The sequence below is a fragment of the Mesoplodon mirus genome (assembly GCF_964341445.2).
Source record: "Mesoplodon mirus genome assembly, chromosome: 18".
NCBI lineage: Eukaryota > Metazoa > Chordata > Mammalia > Artiodactyla > Ziphiidae > Mesoplodon > Mesoplodon mirus.
The window spans coordinates 9282688-9295285 of NC_138994.1; the positions used below are offsets into that span (position 1 = coordinate 9282688).

The 12598-nt window shown below is 38.8% G+C and overlaps 1 protein-coding gene across 1 annotated transcript in view; it reads left to right on the plus strand.

The window, feature by feature from the left end:
- EFCAB13 (EF-hand calcium binding domain 13) overlaps positions 1–12598 on the plus strand; it is a gene marked incomplete at both ends in the record, with an annotated part of 45919 nt that overhangs the window by 10206 nt on the left and 23115 nt on the right. The window contains 4 exon segments of the mRNA XM_082603831.1: positions 8448–8454; positions 9347–9467; positions 9470–9510; positions 11790–11911. Of these exon segments, the coding sequence (XP_082459957.1) occupies positions 8448–8454; positions 9347–9467; positions 9470–9510; positions 11790–11911 (291 nt within the window).

The window sequence follows — 12598 nt, forward strand, 5'->3', positions numbered from 1 at the left end:
CAAGATTTTGGATCATCTTTACTGTCATTATTCTGAATTCATTTTCAGGTAGACTGCCTATTTCCTATTCATTTGTTAAGTCTGGTGAGTTTTTACCTTGCTCCTTCATCTGCTGTGTGTTTCTCTGTCTTCTCATTTTGCTTAACTTAACTGTGTTTGGGGTCTCCTTTTCACAGGCTGCAGGTTCGTAGTTCCCGTTGTTTTTGGTGTCTGCCCCCAGTGGCTAAGGTTGGTTCAGTGGGTTGTGTAGGTTTCCTTGTGGAGCAGACTAGTGCCTGTGTTATGGTGGATGAGGCTGGATCTTGTCTTTTTGGTGGGCAGGTCCATGTCTGGTGGTGTTTGGAGTGTCTGTGGCCTTATTATGATTTTAGGCATCCTCTCTGCTAATGGGTGGGGTTGTGTTTCTGCCTTGCTAGTTGTTTGGCATAGGGTGTCCAGCACTGTAGCTTGCTCGTTATTGAGTGGAGCTGGGTCTTGGCATTGAGATGGAGATCTATGGGAGATTTTCACCATTTGATATTATGTGGAGCTGGGAGGTCTCTTGTGGACCAATGTCCTGAACTTGGCTCTCCCACCTCAGAGGCACAGCCCTGATGCCTGGCTGGAGCACCAAGAGCCTGTCATCCACACGGCTCAGAATAGAAGGGAGAAAAAAAAAACAAAAGAAAGAAGAAAATAAAATAAAGTAAAATTAAATTAAATTAAAAAGTTATTAAAAGAGGGCTTCCCTGGTGGCACAGTGGTTGAGAGTCTGCCTACCGATGCAGGGGACACAGGTTCGTGCCCTGGTCCGGGAAGATCCCACATGCCGCGGAGCAGCTAGGCCTGTGAGCCATGGCCTCTGAGCCTGCACGTCCGGAGCCTGTGCTCCGCAACAGGAGAGGCCACAACAGTGAGGCCTGTGTACCACAAAAAAAAAAAAAAAAAAAAGTTATTAAAATAAAAAATAATTATTAAAAAAACTTTTTTAAAGTAATAAAAAATAAAGAAGGAAAGAAAGAAAGAAGAGAGCAACCAAACCAAAAAACAAATCCACCAATGATAACAAGTGCTAAAAACTATACTAAAAAAAAAAACAGAAACAAAAAAAAACCGGACAGACAGAACCCTAGGACAAATGGTAAAAGCAAATCTATAGACAAAATCACACACAGAAGCATATACATACATACTCACAAAAAGAGAAAAAGGGAAAAAAATATATATATCGTTGCTCCCAAAGTCCACATCTTCAATTTGGGATGATTCATTGTCTATTCAGGTATTCCACAGATGCAGGGTACATTAAGTTGATTGTGGAGATTTAGTTCGCTGCTCCTGAGGCTACTGGGAGAAATTTCCCTTTCTCTTCTTTGTTCACACAGCTCCTGGGGTTCAGCTTTGGATTTGGCCCTGCCTCTGCATGTACGTTGCCTGAGGGCGTCTGTTCTTTGCCCAGACAGGACGGGGTTAAAGGAGCAGCTGATTCGAGTACTCTGGCTCACCAAGGCCGGGGGGAGGGAGGGGTACGGAATGCGGGGCGAGCCTGTGGTGGCAGAGGCCTGCGTGAGTGTGACGTTGCAACAGCCTGAGGTGCACCATGTGTTCTCCCAGGGAAGTTGTCCCTGGATCACAGGACCTTGGCAGTGGCAGGCTGCACAGGCTCCCGGGAGGGGAGGTGTGGATAGTGACATGTGCTTGCACACAGGCCTCTTGGTGGCTGCAGCGGCCGTCTTAGCGTCTCATGCCTGTCTCTGGGGTCTGCGCTGATAGCCACGGCTCGCGCCCGTCTCTGGAGCTCCTTTTGGAGCTCCTTTAAGCGGCACTCTTAATCCCCTCTCCTCGGGCACCAGGAGACAAAGAGGCAAGAAAAAGCCTCTTGCCTCTTCAGCAGCTCCAGATGTTTTTCCGGACTCCCTCCCGGCTAGCTGTGGTGCACTAGTCCCCTTCAGGCTGTGTTCACGCAGCCAACCCCAGTTCTCTCCCTGGGGTCTGACCTCCGAAGCCCGAGCCTCAGCTCCCAGCCCCTGCCCCGGCGGGTGAGCAGACAGGCCTCTCAGGCTGGTGAGTGCTGGTCGGCACCGATCCTCTGTGCGGGCGTCTCTCCACTTTGCCCTCCGCGCCCCTGTTGCTGTGCTCTCCTCCGTGGCTCCGAAACTTCCCCCCTCTGCCACCAGCAGTCTCTGCCCACGAAGGGGCTTCCTAGTGTGCGGAAACCTTTCCTCCTTCAGAGCTCCCTCCCACTGGTGCAGGTCCCGTCCCTATCCTTTTGCCTCTGTTTTTTCTTTTTTCTTTTGCCCTACCCAGGTACGTGGGAAGTTTATTGCCTTTTGGGAGGTCTGAGGTCTTCTGCCAGAGTTCAGTAGGTGTTCTGTAGGAGTTGTTCCACATGTAGATGTATTTCTGATGTATTTGTGGGGAGGAAGGTGATCTCCGCGTCTTACTCTTCCGCCATCTTGAAGCTCCCTCTCTCCTGTCTTCCTGATGATAGCAGTTCTAACGGGTGTGAAATGGTATCTCACAGTGATTTTGCTTTGCATTTCCCAGTCATGAGTGATGTTGAGCGCCTTTTCATGTACTTGTTGGCCATTGGTATGTCTCCTTTGGAGAAATGTCTATTCAGGTCCTTTACCCATTTTTAATTGAGTTATTTCTTTATTTGCTGTTGGGTTGTATGAGTTGCTTGTATATTTTGAACATTAACTCATCAGACATAAGGTTTGCAAATATTTTGTCTCATTCCCTAGGTTACCTTTTCATTTTGCTGATAGTTTTCTTTGCTGAGGAGAAACTTTTTGGTTTGATATAGTCCCACTTGTTTATTTTTGTTTCTTTTGCCTTTGCTTTTGGTGTCCATGAAAAAATCATTGCTAAGACTGATGTCAAAGACATTTGTTTTCTTCTAGGAGTTCTATGGTTTCTTTATGAAGATTGTTTCAGCTCTTTGAGGTCTTTTGTGGTTCCATACAAATTTTAGGATTGTTTGTTTTATTTTTGTGAAAAATGCCATTGGAATTTGGTTGGGGATTGCATTGAATCCATAGTTCACTTTAGGTAATATGGACATTTTAAGAATATTAATACGTCCAAACCATGAAAACAGAATATCTTACCACTTATTTGTGTCTTCTTCAATATCTTTCATCAATGTTTTATAGTTTTCAGTGTACATATCTTTCACCTCCTTGGCTAAATTTATTCCTAAGTATTTTATTCCTTTTGATGATATTGTAAATGGGACTGTTTTCTTAATTTCTCTTTCTGATAGTTCATTATTAGTGAAGAAAAATGCAACTGATTTTTGTATATTGGTTTTGTATTCTGCAACTTTACTGAATTTGTTTATTAGTTATAACAGTTTTTTTGGTGGAGTCTTTAAGGTTTTCTGTATATAAGATCATGCCATCTGGAAACAGACAATTTAACTTTCTTTTCTGATTTGAATGTCTTTTTTTTTCTTGCCTAATTGCTCTGGCTAGGACTTCCAGTAATATGCTGAATAAAAGTAATGAGAGTGGGCACTCTTGTCTTGTTTCTGATCTTAGAGCAAAAGCTTTCAACTTTTCATTAGTATGATGTTAGCTCTGGGCTTGTCATATATGGCCTTTATTATGTTGAGGTACATTCCTTCTATACCCACTTTGTTGAGAGTATTTATCATGAGTAAATGTTGAATTTTGTCAGATTCCTTTTCTGCATCCATTGAGATGATCCATATAATTTTATCCTTCATTTTATTAATTGAAATTTAATTATTTAATTCATTTAATTATTGTGTTAGGTAAAACCTAAGTTCTCCTCCTGTTTATCTCCTTTACTCTCACACTACTACCACACTCATACTTCTGACCCCAGATGTGTGTTTTCCCCACACCAAGCAATTCTGTGACACCAGCTACAATTTAACTCAATTCTGACACTATCTACCTGGAGATAGTGCCAGATCCTACAGGTTAAGGGTTCAGACCCATGAGACTGTCCCCCCTACTTCATCTTCCAATCTCAAGTGGTAGGTCCTCAGGTTACTTCTGTCTGACTTGGCTACAAATCAGAGGTTCCTATGACCCCTACTGAGGTTCAATTAATTTCTAGAATGGCTCACAGAGCTCAGGGAAACACTTACTTATAGTTACCAGCTTATTAAAAAACATGATAGAAGATATAGATGAACAGCTAGATGAAGAGATACATTGAGAGAGGCCTGTGAGGGTCTCAGGTGCAGGAGCTTCTGTCCTTATGGAGTTGGGGTGCATCACCCTCCCAGTATGTGGACATGTTCATACAACCTAGAAGCTCTCCAGAGAGGGCAGAGGGGCTGGAAATGGAGTTAATAATTGATCATGCCTACATAAGGAAGCCTCTATAAAAAATCCCAATATTGTGGGGTTCAGAGATCTTTCAGGTTGGTGAACACATCCACATACCAGAAGGGTAATGCACCCTAACTCCATGGGGACATAATTTCCTGCACCTAGGATCCTCCGACACCTCACCTTATATATCTCTTCATCTGGCTGTTCATCTGTATCATTTTTCACATCCTTTAATAAACTGGTAAGCATAAGTAACTGTTCTGAGTTCTGTGAGTCACTCTAGCAAAATAATCAAACCCAAGTAGGGGCTTGTGGGAACCTCTGATTTATAGCCAATTGGTCAGAAGCACAGGTGACAAACTGGGCTTGCAGTTGACATCTGAGGTGGGGTGGGGCAGTCTTGTGGAACTGAGCCTTTACCCTGTGGAATCTGAAAGTATCTCCAGGTAGACAGTGTCAGAATTGAGTTAAATTGTAGGATACCCAGCTGGTGTTGCAGAGAGTTGCTTTGTGGGGGCAAACCTCACACACATCTGGTGTCAGATGTGAGTGTGGTTGTAGTGTGAGAGTAAAGGAGAAACAGGAGGAAGACTGGGTTTTCCCCTACATAGTTGTGTATCACATTTATTGATTTGCCTGTGTTGAACCATCCTTGTATCCTGGGAATAAATCCCACTTGATCATGGTATATGATCCTTTTAATGTACAGCTGAATTTGGTTTGCTAATATTTCGTTGAGAGTTTTTGCATCTGTGTTCACGAGGAATATTAGCCTGATATTCTTTTCTTGTAGTGTCCTTGTCTGGCTTTGGTATGGGTAATGCTGTCCTCATAAAATGAGTTTGGAAGTGTCCCCTTCAGTTTTTGGAAAGAGTTTGAGAAGGATTGGCATTAATTCTTCTTTAAATCTTTAGTAGAATGTGCCAGTGAAGCTATCTGATTCTGGACTTTGTTGAAAGGTTTTTTGAATACTGATTCAGTCTCCTTACTAATAATTGGTCTGTTCAGAGTTTGTACTTCTTCATGATTCAGTCTTGGTAGGCTATATGTTTTTAGGAATTTATCCATTTCTTCTAGGTTATCTAATTTGTTGGTATATAATTGTTCATAGTAGTTCTTATGATCTTTAGTATTTGTCTGTTATCAGTTGTAATGTCTCCTCTTTCATTTCTAATTTTACTTATTTGAGGTATCTCTCAACACCCCCCACCCCATTTTGTTTTTGATGTCACAGTTTACATCTTTTTATATTGTATATCCATTAACAAACTGTTGTTGTTATAGTTATTAATACTTTTGTCTTTTAATCTTTATACTAGAGTTCTGTGTGATTTACCTACCACCATTACAATATTAGAGTATTCTGAATTTAACTATATATTTACCTTTACCAGTAAAATGTATGTTTTAATATGTTTTCATCTTACTAATTAGCTTACTTTCATATTAGCTTGAAGAATTCCCTTTAACGTTTCTTATAAGGTCAGTCTAGTGGTGATGAACTCCTTCAGCTTTTGTTTGTCTAGAAAACTCTGTATCTCTCCTTCAATTCTGATCACAACTTTGCAGGGTAGAGTATTATTGGTTCTTGGTTTTTTTCCTTTCAGCACTCTGAATATATCACCCCACTCCCTCCTGGCTTGCAAGGTTTCTGTTGACAAATCTGCTGAGAGTCATGTGGGGGTTCCCACTATTCCTTTGAGTTATATGACAAAAGGCAAGGCAATTATTTCTAGGCCACCACAATAAAGCTTGTTACCTAGGAAGAAATGGGAGGTAGTAGGAGTGTTTCTTTAAAATAGTTAACACCTGCGGAGACACAATGCACCAAAGGAATAGAATACAAAACAAATGTTTTTAGTTATTCGTTATTTATATCAGATCATCCCTATTCCATAAAATATTTGAGGCATCTCATAATTAAGTGAACACTATTATACTTTTAAAAATGATAAAAGATAAAAAATGATGTAATGAGGTATAAGTCAAAATTATTCTAGAAATATGAAGATCAATTTCAGTGAGGATATATGGAGGGGGATAGGGGATATAAAGTAGCAGTACACTGTAGGTTGTGATTCATTCATGTGTCATGAAATCAACTTAAGAGGTAGCTACTAGTATTTTTTTTTGAGAGAAATAAAAAGGCATTCATTGAAATTAAATCATCTGCTCACAAATAGTACATTTTTTCCCAGTCTGAAAGATTTGAAAAGAAAACAAAAACACTGGATGTGTATGCAGTAGGCAGGGGCAAATGCTAATCAGTCTTAAGTAATATATATAACAAAATTTTAGAAATAAGACGTGTAGAGTAGTAGGTATATGACATTTTAAAAAGTGAATGTAATGAAGTTAATATCACTGAGGAAAGAAAAAAGATTATTTCTCTTCTCTAGCCATCATTCAGTAAATGAACGGGAAAAAAGAGTATGTAAAAACTGCATCTGAACATAAAATTTCAGGACAGCTAAACATAACTAAACTACCCCACAACTGAACTAGCTACTAGTATTTTGTTTTAAAAAAAGAAATTAGAATAGAATTGAAGACATTATAGTGCTTTTCATATAATAAGGATAAGTATTATTTTGTGAAATAGTTTCAGTTCTCTGTCTCTCTGTCTCTTGGTCTGTGTCTGTCTCTCTGTCTCTCTCTGTCTCTCTCTCTTTCTGTCTCTTTGTATATGTGTACCACATCTCAAATGTATTTTATGCTCTGTGACATAATAAAAATAAAGCCATTGCCTTTGTGAGGGGAGGACTGTAGAGGGGACTGACTATAGGGCAGCTTCAGGGGGGATAAGAACAAGGTAATAGGGCTCTCAGGGTAGGAATTTGGGAGTTGGATTTAAAGGGATATAATGTCAAAAGGGCAAAGTACCTACTAAGAAAGGGGAGTGAGGTGCATGATAAAAATTTCCCTTATTTCACAATTTTGCTTAGGGCTAAGTTTATCTAGAGATGTTATAGACTCAATCTAGTCATTTTTTTTTAATGTATCACCTAAGCAGCCCTTGCATAGCAGGTTATTCTAAGAGGAAGGAACCATTTCTGCTAAAGAGCTTTTAGTTTTACATACAAGGAAGAATAAGGTGTTACTTCTAAAGTACTAAGTCACAGCCCAATTGATGTGAGTTCTGGGTAGAATCAAGTCTATGGGGTATTGCCATAGTGATCCTCAATTTGTGTGTTAGAATCACCTGGCTATCTTTAAAAAATTCCAAATATCAGTTCAGTCCCCAAAATAATTAAATCACAATTTGGGGGGATGGGACACAGGCATCAGCATTTTTTCAAGCTCTCAGGTGATTCCAGTGTGCACACAAGTTTGGGATCTAGTTTATCTCAGAATTATTCCTAGTCTACAGGATCTCAGAGCACAAAATAATTTTAGGGTTTTCCTTGAAATTTAGGTCTACCCTAGATTACTTGAAACAAAGTATGAAATTTCCAAGAGATCTTCTTTTTCAAATTTATTTCAGGCTTATTGTACTGATCTCATTGTTGTATAGTTTATGGAATGTTTGTGTTAGAAAAGTTCTTGACAGTCCAATAAGAAGAGGAGGGAAAAGAAGCATAAAAAGAGAAAACCAAGAAATAAGAAAGCAGGATAATTGTTAAAAAACAGTTCAGAATCTAGCCCAGACTTTAGTCTTAAAGTACCATTTCTTATTAAAAGGAACCATTTCCTTGGAGAAATGGCTGATTGCAGGTCTGGGAAAGGAAGTGTACAGATGAGCCTGGAGCATCTTGTCTTCAGACTGCTACCAGAGATACATCAAGAGCCCACTTGAAGAGGCTTCCACCCCTTCCTACCCCACACGAGAAAATTAGAGCATCAATAAGGATAATCATTGCAGGGAGTAAAAATGAATTTAGGGCTTCCCTGGTGGTGCAGTGGTTGAGAGTCCGCCTGCCGATGCAGGGGACATGGGTTCGTGCCCCGGTCTGGGAAGATCCCGCATGCCGCGGAGCGGCTGGGCCCGTGAGCCATGGCCGCTGAGCCTGCGCGTCCGGAGCCTGTGCTCCCCAACGGGAGAGGCCACAGCAGTGAGAGGCCCGCATACCGCAAAAAAAAAAAAAAAAAAAGAATTTAATATATTTAAATCAATGTGTTCAAAATGATATAAAAACTATTTTGTCACTGTTGAAGGTTACAAGTGAGCCAAGTCATTGTTATGAAAAGGGAAAGAATAAGGCAATTATCCTGCTTTTCTATATGAACTATATCAAAGGGTAAGCAAATGGTACACTAGAGGAATTTTCTCTTTATGGAAATATTATGAGTGAAGAAGGAATGATAGATTTAGAACACAGCCATTTTGCAGATCCTTATGATTTACTGGATCTAGTTATTATGTATTAGTAGCTGCTAATATCGTAAATAGAGAGCCACTTGGACATTATATGCCTCCTGATGGGAAAATGCCACCACCTACATGGTTTTGAACCACCCCTCCCCCACCCCCCAAAAGTAGAATGTTAATCTGATCAAGTCTTTAGACTCCTACAACCTTGGTGACACAATCAGCAAAATCTAGACTGTGAAAAATCTATAGGACAACTGGCAGTAATGATGATAGTGGTGATGATGATAATGATAATAATAATAAAAAGACATGGAGGAAGAACCTATAGGTGAAAAGAGCTCTAAAAGACATATCAACCAACTGTAATGTGGGGACCTTATTGAATCCTGATGTAAAGTGTTAAAAAATTTTGACATTTATGAAAGAATTGGAAATTTGAACATAGGTAGTGTGTTTGATGACATTAAGAAATTATTGTTTTTTGGTGTTATAACTGTGTTTTAAATATGTTTTTTAAAAGAAAAACACCTTGTAGAAATGCATGTTAAAATCCTTACACATAAGTAATATGATACTGGAATTTGCCTTAAAGTAATAAGGACTGAGAGCAGGGATAAGAATATAGATTAAATAAGATTGTCCATTATTGAAGCTGGGTGATGAGTCATTACAGAAACATGGGGAGATCATCACATTATTCTGTCTACTTTTGTCTATGTTTGAAAATTTCCATAAATAAAAGACGAAAAGAAGAAGAATCAAGAAGAAACCAATTCAGGAATTATTCCAATTTTCTGTACACTTTATGTATGAAACATCAATGTTCCTATTTGGAGAAGAAAAATCCTCTGATTTTTCAGGAGAAAGAAGAGTTTACAAGTACAATTGCATACTAAAAGAACTGAGGTAAATAAAGATCTGGGAATATTTTTGCTTTCAAGTGTTGTCTTTAGCCCTCAAACATTCCATTCCATTTTAGTCCAAGTATTGAAATGTCACAATCTTAAATATTTCTTCTTCTTCTTCCCCTTTCCCCTACTCTTCCTGTGCCGTCCCCTCTTCCTTCTCCTCCTTTTATTTATTTATTTTTTGTTATACATTTATTTATTTATTTTTGGCCACGTTTGGGTCTTCATTGCTGTGCTGTGCGCAGGCTTTCTCTAGTTGCAGTGAGCGGGGGCTACTCTTCATTGTGGTGTGCAGGCTTCTCATTGCGATGGCTTCTCTTGTCGTGGAGCACGGGCTCTAGGCAAGCAAGCTCCAGTAGTTGTGGGCTCAGTAGTTGTGCCTCATGGGCTCTAGAGCGCAGGCTCAGTAGTTGTGGCGCACGGGCTTAGTTGCTCCACGGCATGTGGGATCCGAACCTGTGTCCCCTGCATTGGCAGGTGAATTCTTAACCACTGCGCCACCAGGGAAGCCCTCCTCCTCGTTTTAAAAAAATAGAACATGGAACCCTTTCAGAAGAATATGAATTTTTCCCCTTCTTTCTCCATTAGACCAGTATTTTTATTATTATGCTCTCTGTTAAATTTCTGCTGTTGTAACAATGACTCTAGGCAATCCTTGGCTTTTGACAGGGTAACTTCAATCTTGGCCTCCATCTTGCTCTTCATATGACCTTCTCCCCTGTATCTATATTTCAAGATTCCCTCTACTTTTCTCTTATAAGCACATCATTGCATATCTCATCTTGAGATCTTTAACTTGATTACATCTGCAAAGACCATTTCTCCAAATAAGGTCCAAATAATGTTCATAGGTTCCAGGGATTAGGATATGGACATCTCTTTTGGTGGGGTTATGCAACCTACTACATTCACTATATGATATACTTAAGTATATATTCCTTTGTTTTGATATTTGTGTGCTTCCTGAATCTGAGAATACATGTCTTTCTTCAATTCTGGAAAATTCTAATCCATTATCTTTTAGAGTATTTCCTCTCTCTCAATCTCTTCATTCTGTCCTTCTGGATCTTCTGTTAGATGTATGTTAGACCTTATCATTCTGTTTTCGATGTTCTTTAACATTGCTTCACATTTTTCATCTTTTTCTCTGTATTTTGTTCTGGGTAATGTCTCCCATCTACTTTCTAGTTTACTTTTTCTTTCTCCAGCTGAATATAATCTGCAGTTTAACCTATCTATTGAAATTTTATTTCAGTGTTTATATATTTTACTTCTTGAAGTTTTATTTAGAAATTAAAATCTGCCTTATGTCATGTTATTTGCTCATGTCCTATAGTTATTTCATGATTGATACCTGATAAATCTAATATATGAAGTCCTTGGGGGAATCTAAATCTTCTGTTTGTTGTTTTGTCTGATTCTCACTCATTAATTCATATTAACTGATGTCCTTGTGTGCCTTATACTTTTTATTCATTCTTTCATGTATTATTGATCTAAATCTGTAGGAATCTTATGATGAGTCTGGGTTTAGAGAGTCCTCTTCCAAGAGAGTTTGAATTTGCTTCTGCCATGCACTTCAGAGGTGTTATAAATATGGGATCACTTTAAATGAATTTTTGGTTTCAATTTTGGGGCCCATATATTTAGTATAGATTTGAATTCTAAACTCATGTGTGGGTAGAGCTAAGGCTATAACTAATCAAGAGGAGTACTCTCTTTTCTCTCTCTTTCTTTTTTTCCAACCTGGAGCTGAGACAAAGACAGATTTTACTCTATGTACTCCTTCTGTTGGGGGATACAATTTTTTCTAGCCTACTCTTGCTGAGAACATTGCCTTTTGAAGATTTTTGGCTCTGTGTGGGACCTCAGTACCAATTCCTGTCAATCTTGTATAGCTTGAGAATCCTCTTTACGTCCTGCATGGTCTTTAAAAGTCAAGGCTCTAGATTCCATAGAGCCATGTAAAACTGAAGACACCTATAATTCAGTTCTCATTTTCTAAAGTGACACATTACTATAAATTGACAAAATATTAATTAGGAGATGATAAGTTGCATACTTAAGAAAAATGTGGCTTTGCAAAAGAATATGGTGTTCATTTAAAATTTTAGTAGATATAAAATGTAATTTAATTATAAAAAGCAATTTTACATTAGAAGCATAGCTAAGTGCAGAGGCTTGTTATGATTAATTATCTTTTAAGGGGTTTATTGTCCAAGAATGCTGGTTTACCAATGTGATCTGAGGCACGAACATTCTTGCACTTGGCTCTAGATTTCTTCTACTTCTGTGAAGGACAAGATGACTAGAAAAGAAAGCTCTTTATGTGAGTTGTCAAGTCAGTACAGCGTTCACAAGAGTTTATCACCTCTTGGTACCTCTTCCTCAGTTATTCGGTATTTAAACCATTGTATTCTCTTCTTTAAATGTTGGATTCAGATTTGAGATTTTTCTTCAAGATTCATCTATCCCTTCTACAGAAAGTATGCCACATAGTTTGTGCTAACTAAGAGACTCTGCTTTTAGGAAGGATGGTGTGGAGCTAAGAGCATTGCATGTGGAATTGAAAGACTTAGAGTTGAGTCCTGATTGACTTCACATGCTGGCTTAGGCTCTTGTACAATTTATATTTCTGTGCCTCAGTTTCCACATCTGTACAAGAATCTTATACTAGGTGGACTCTTAAAATTTCTTCCAACATTAACATTCTATGGTTTCAGTTATTTTCATGTTATGGAATCAGATGAATCATCTTTTTAAGATGTTTTTATTAACAGGTTATGGGATCTGAGATTCTTTGGCTACTTAAAGATATTCTTGTTTATCTTATTATAATAACTTTCTGTAAAATTTGCTGTAAGTTGAATTAGGAGTAGGAAAAATTGGACCACAGCCAAAGGATAATGGGTCATGTGCACTACTTACTGCCTAAGATAAATCTGCTCCATAGAGAGATGCCTAAAAGAAACAAGGTGGGAATTCTAGAGTGAAGAGTATGTACTTGATTATCACTTGGACAGTTCTTTAAGAAAGGTTCTTATGAAGTGTAAGGAACTGGAGAATCTCAGGCTAAATTTTAATGA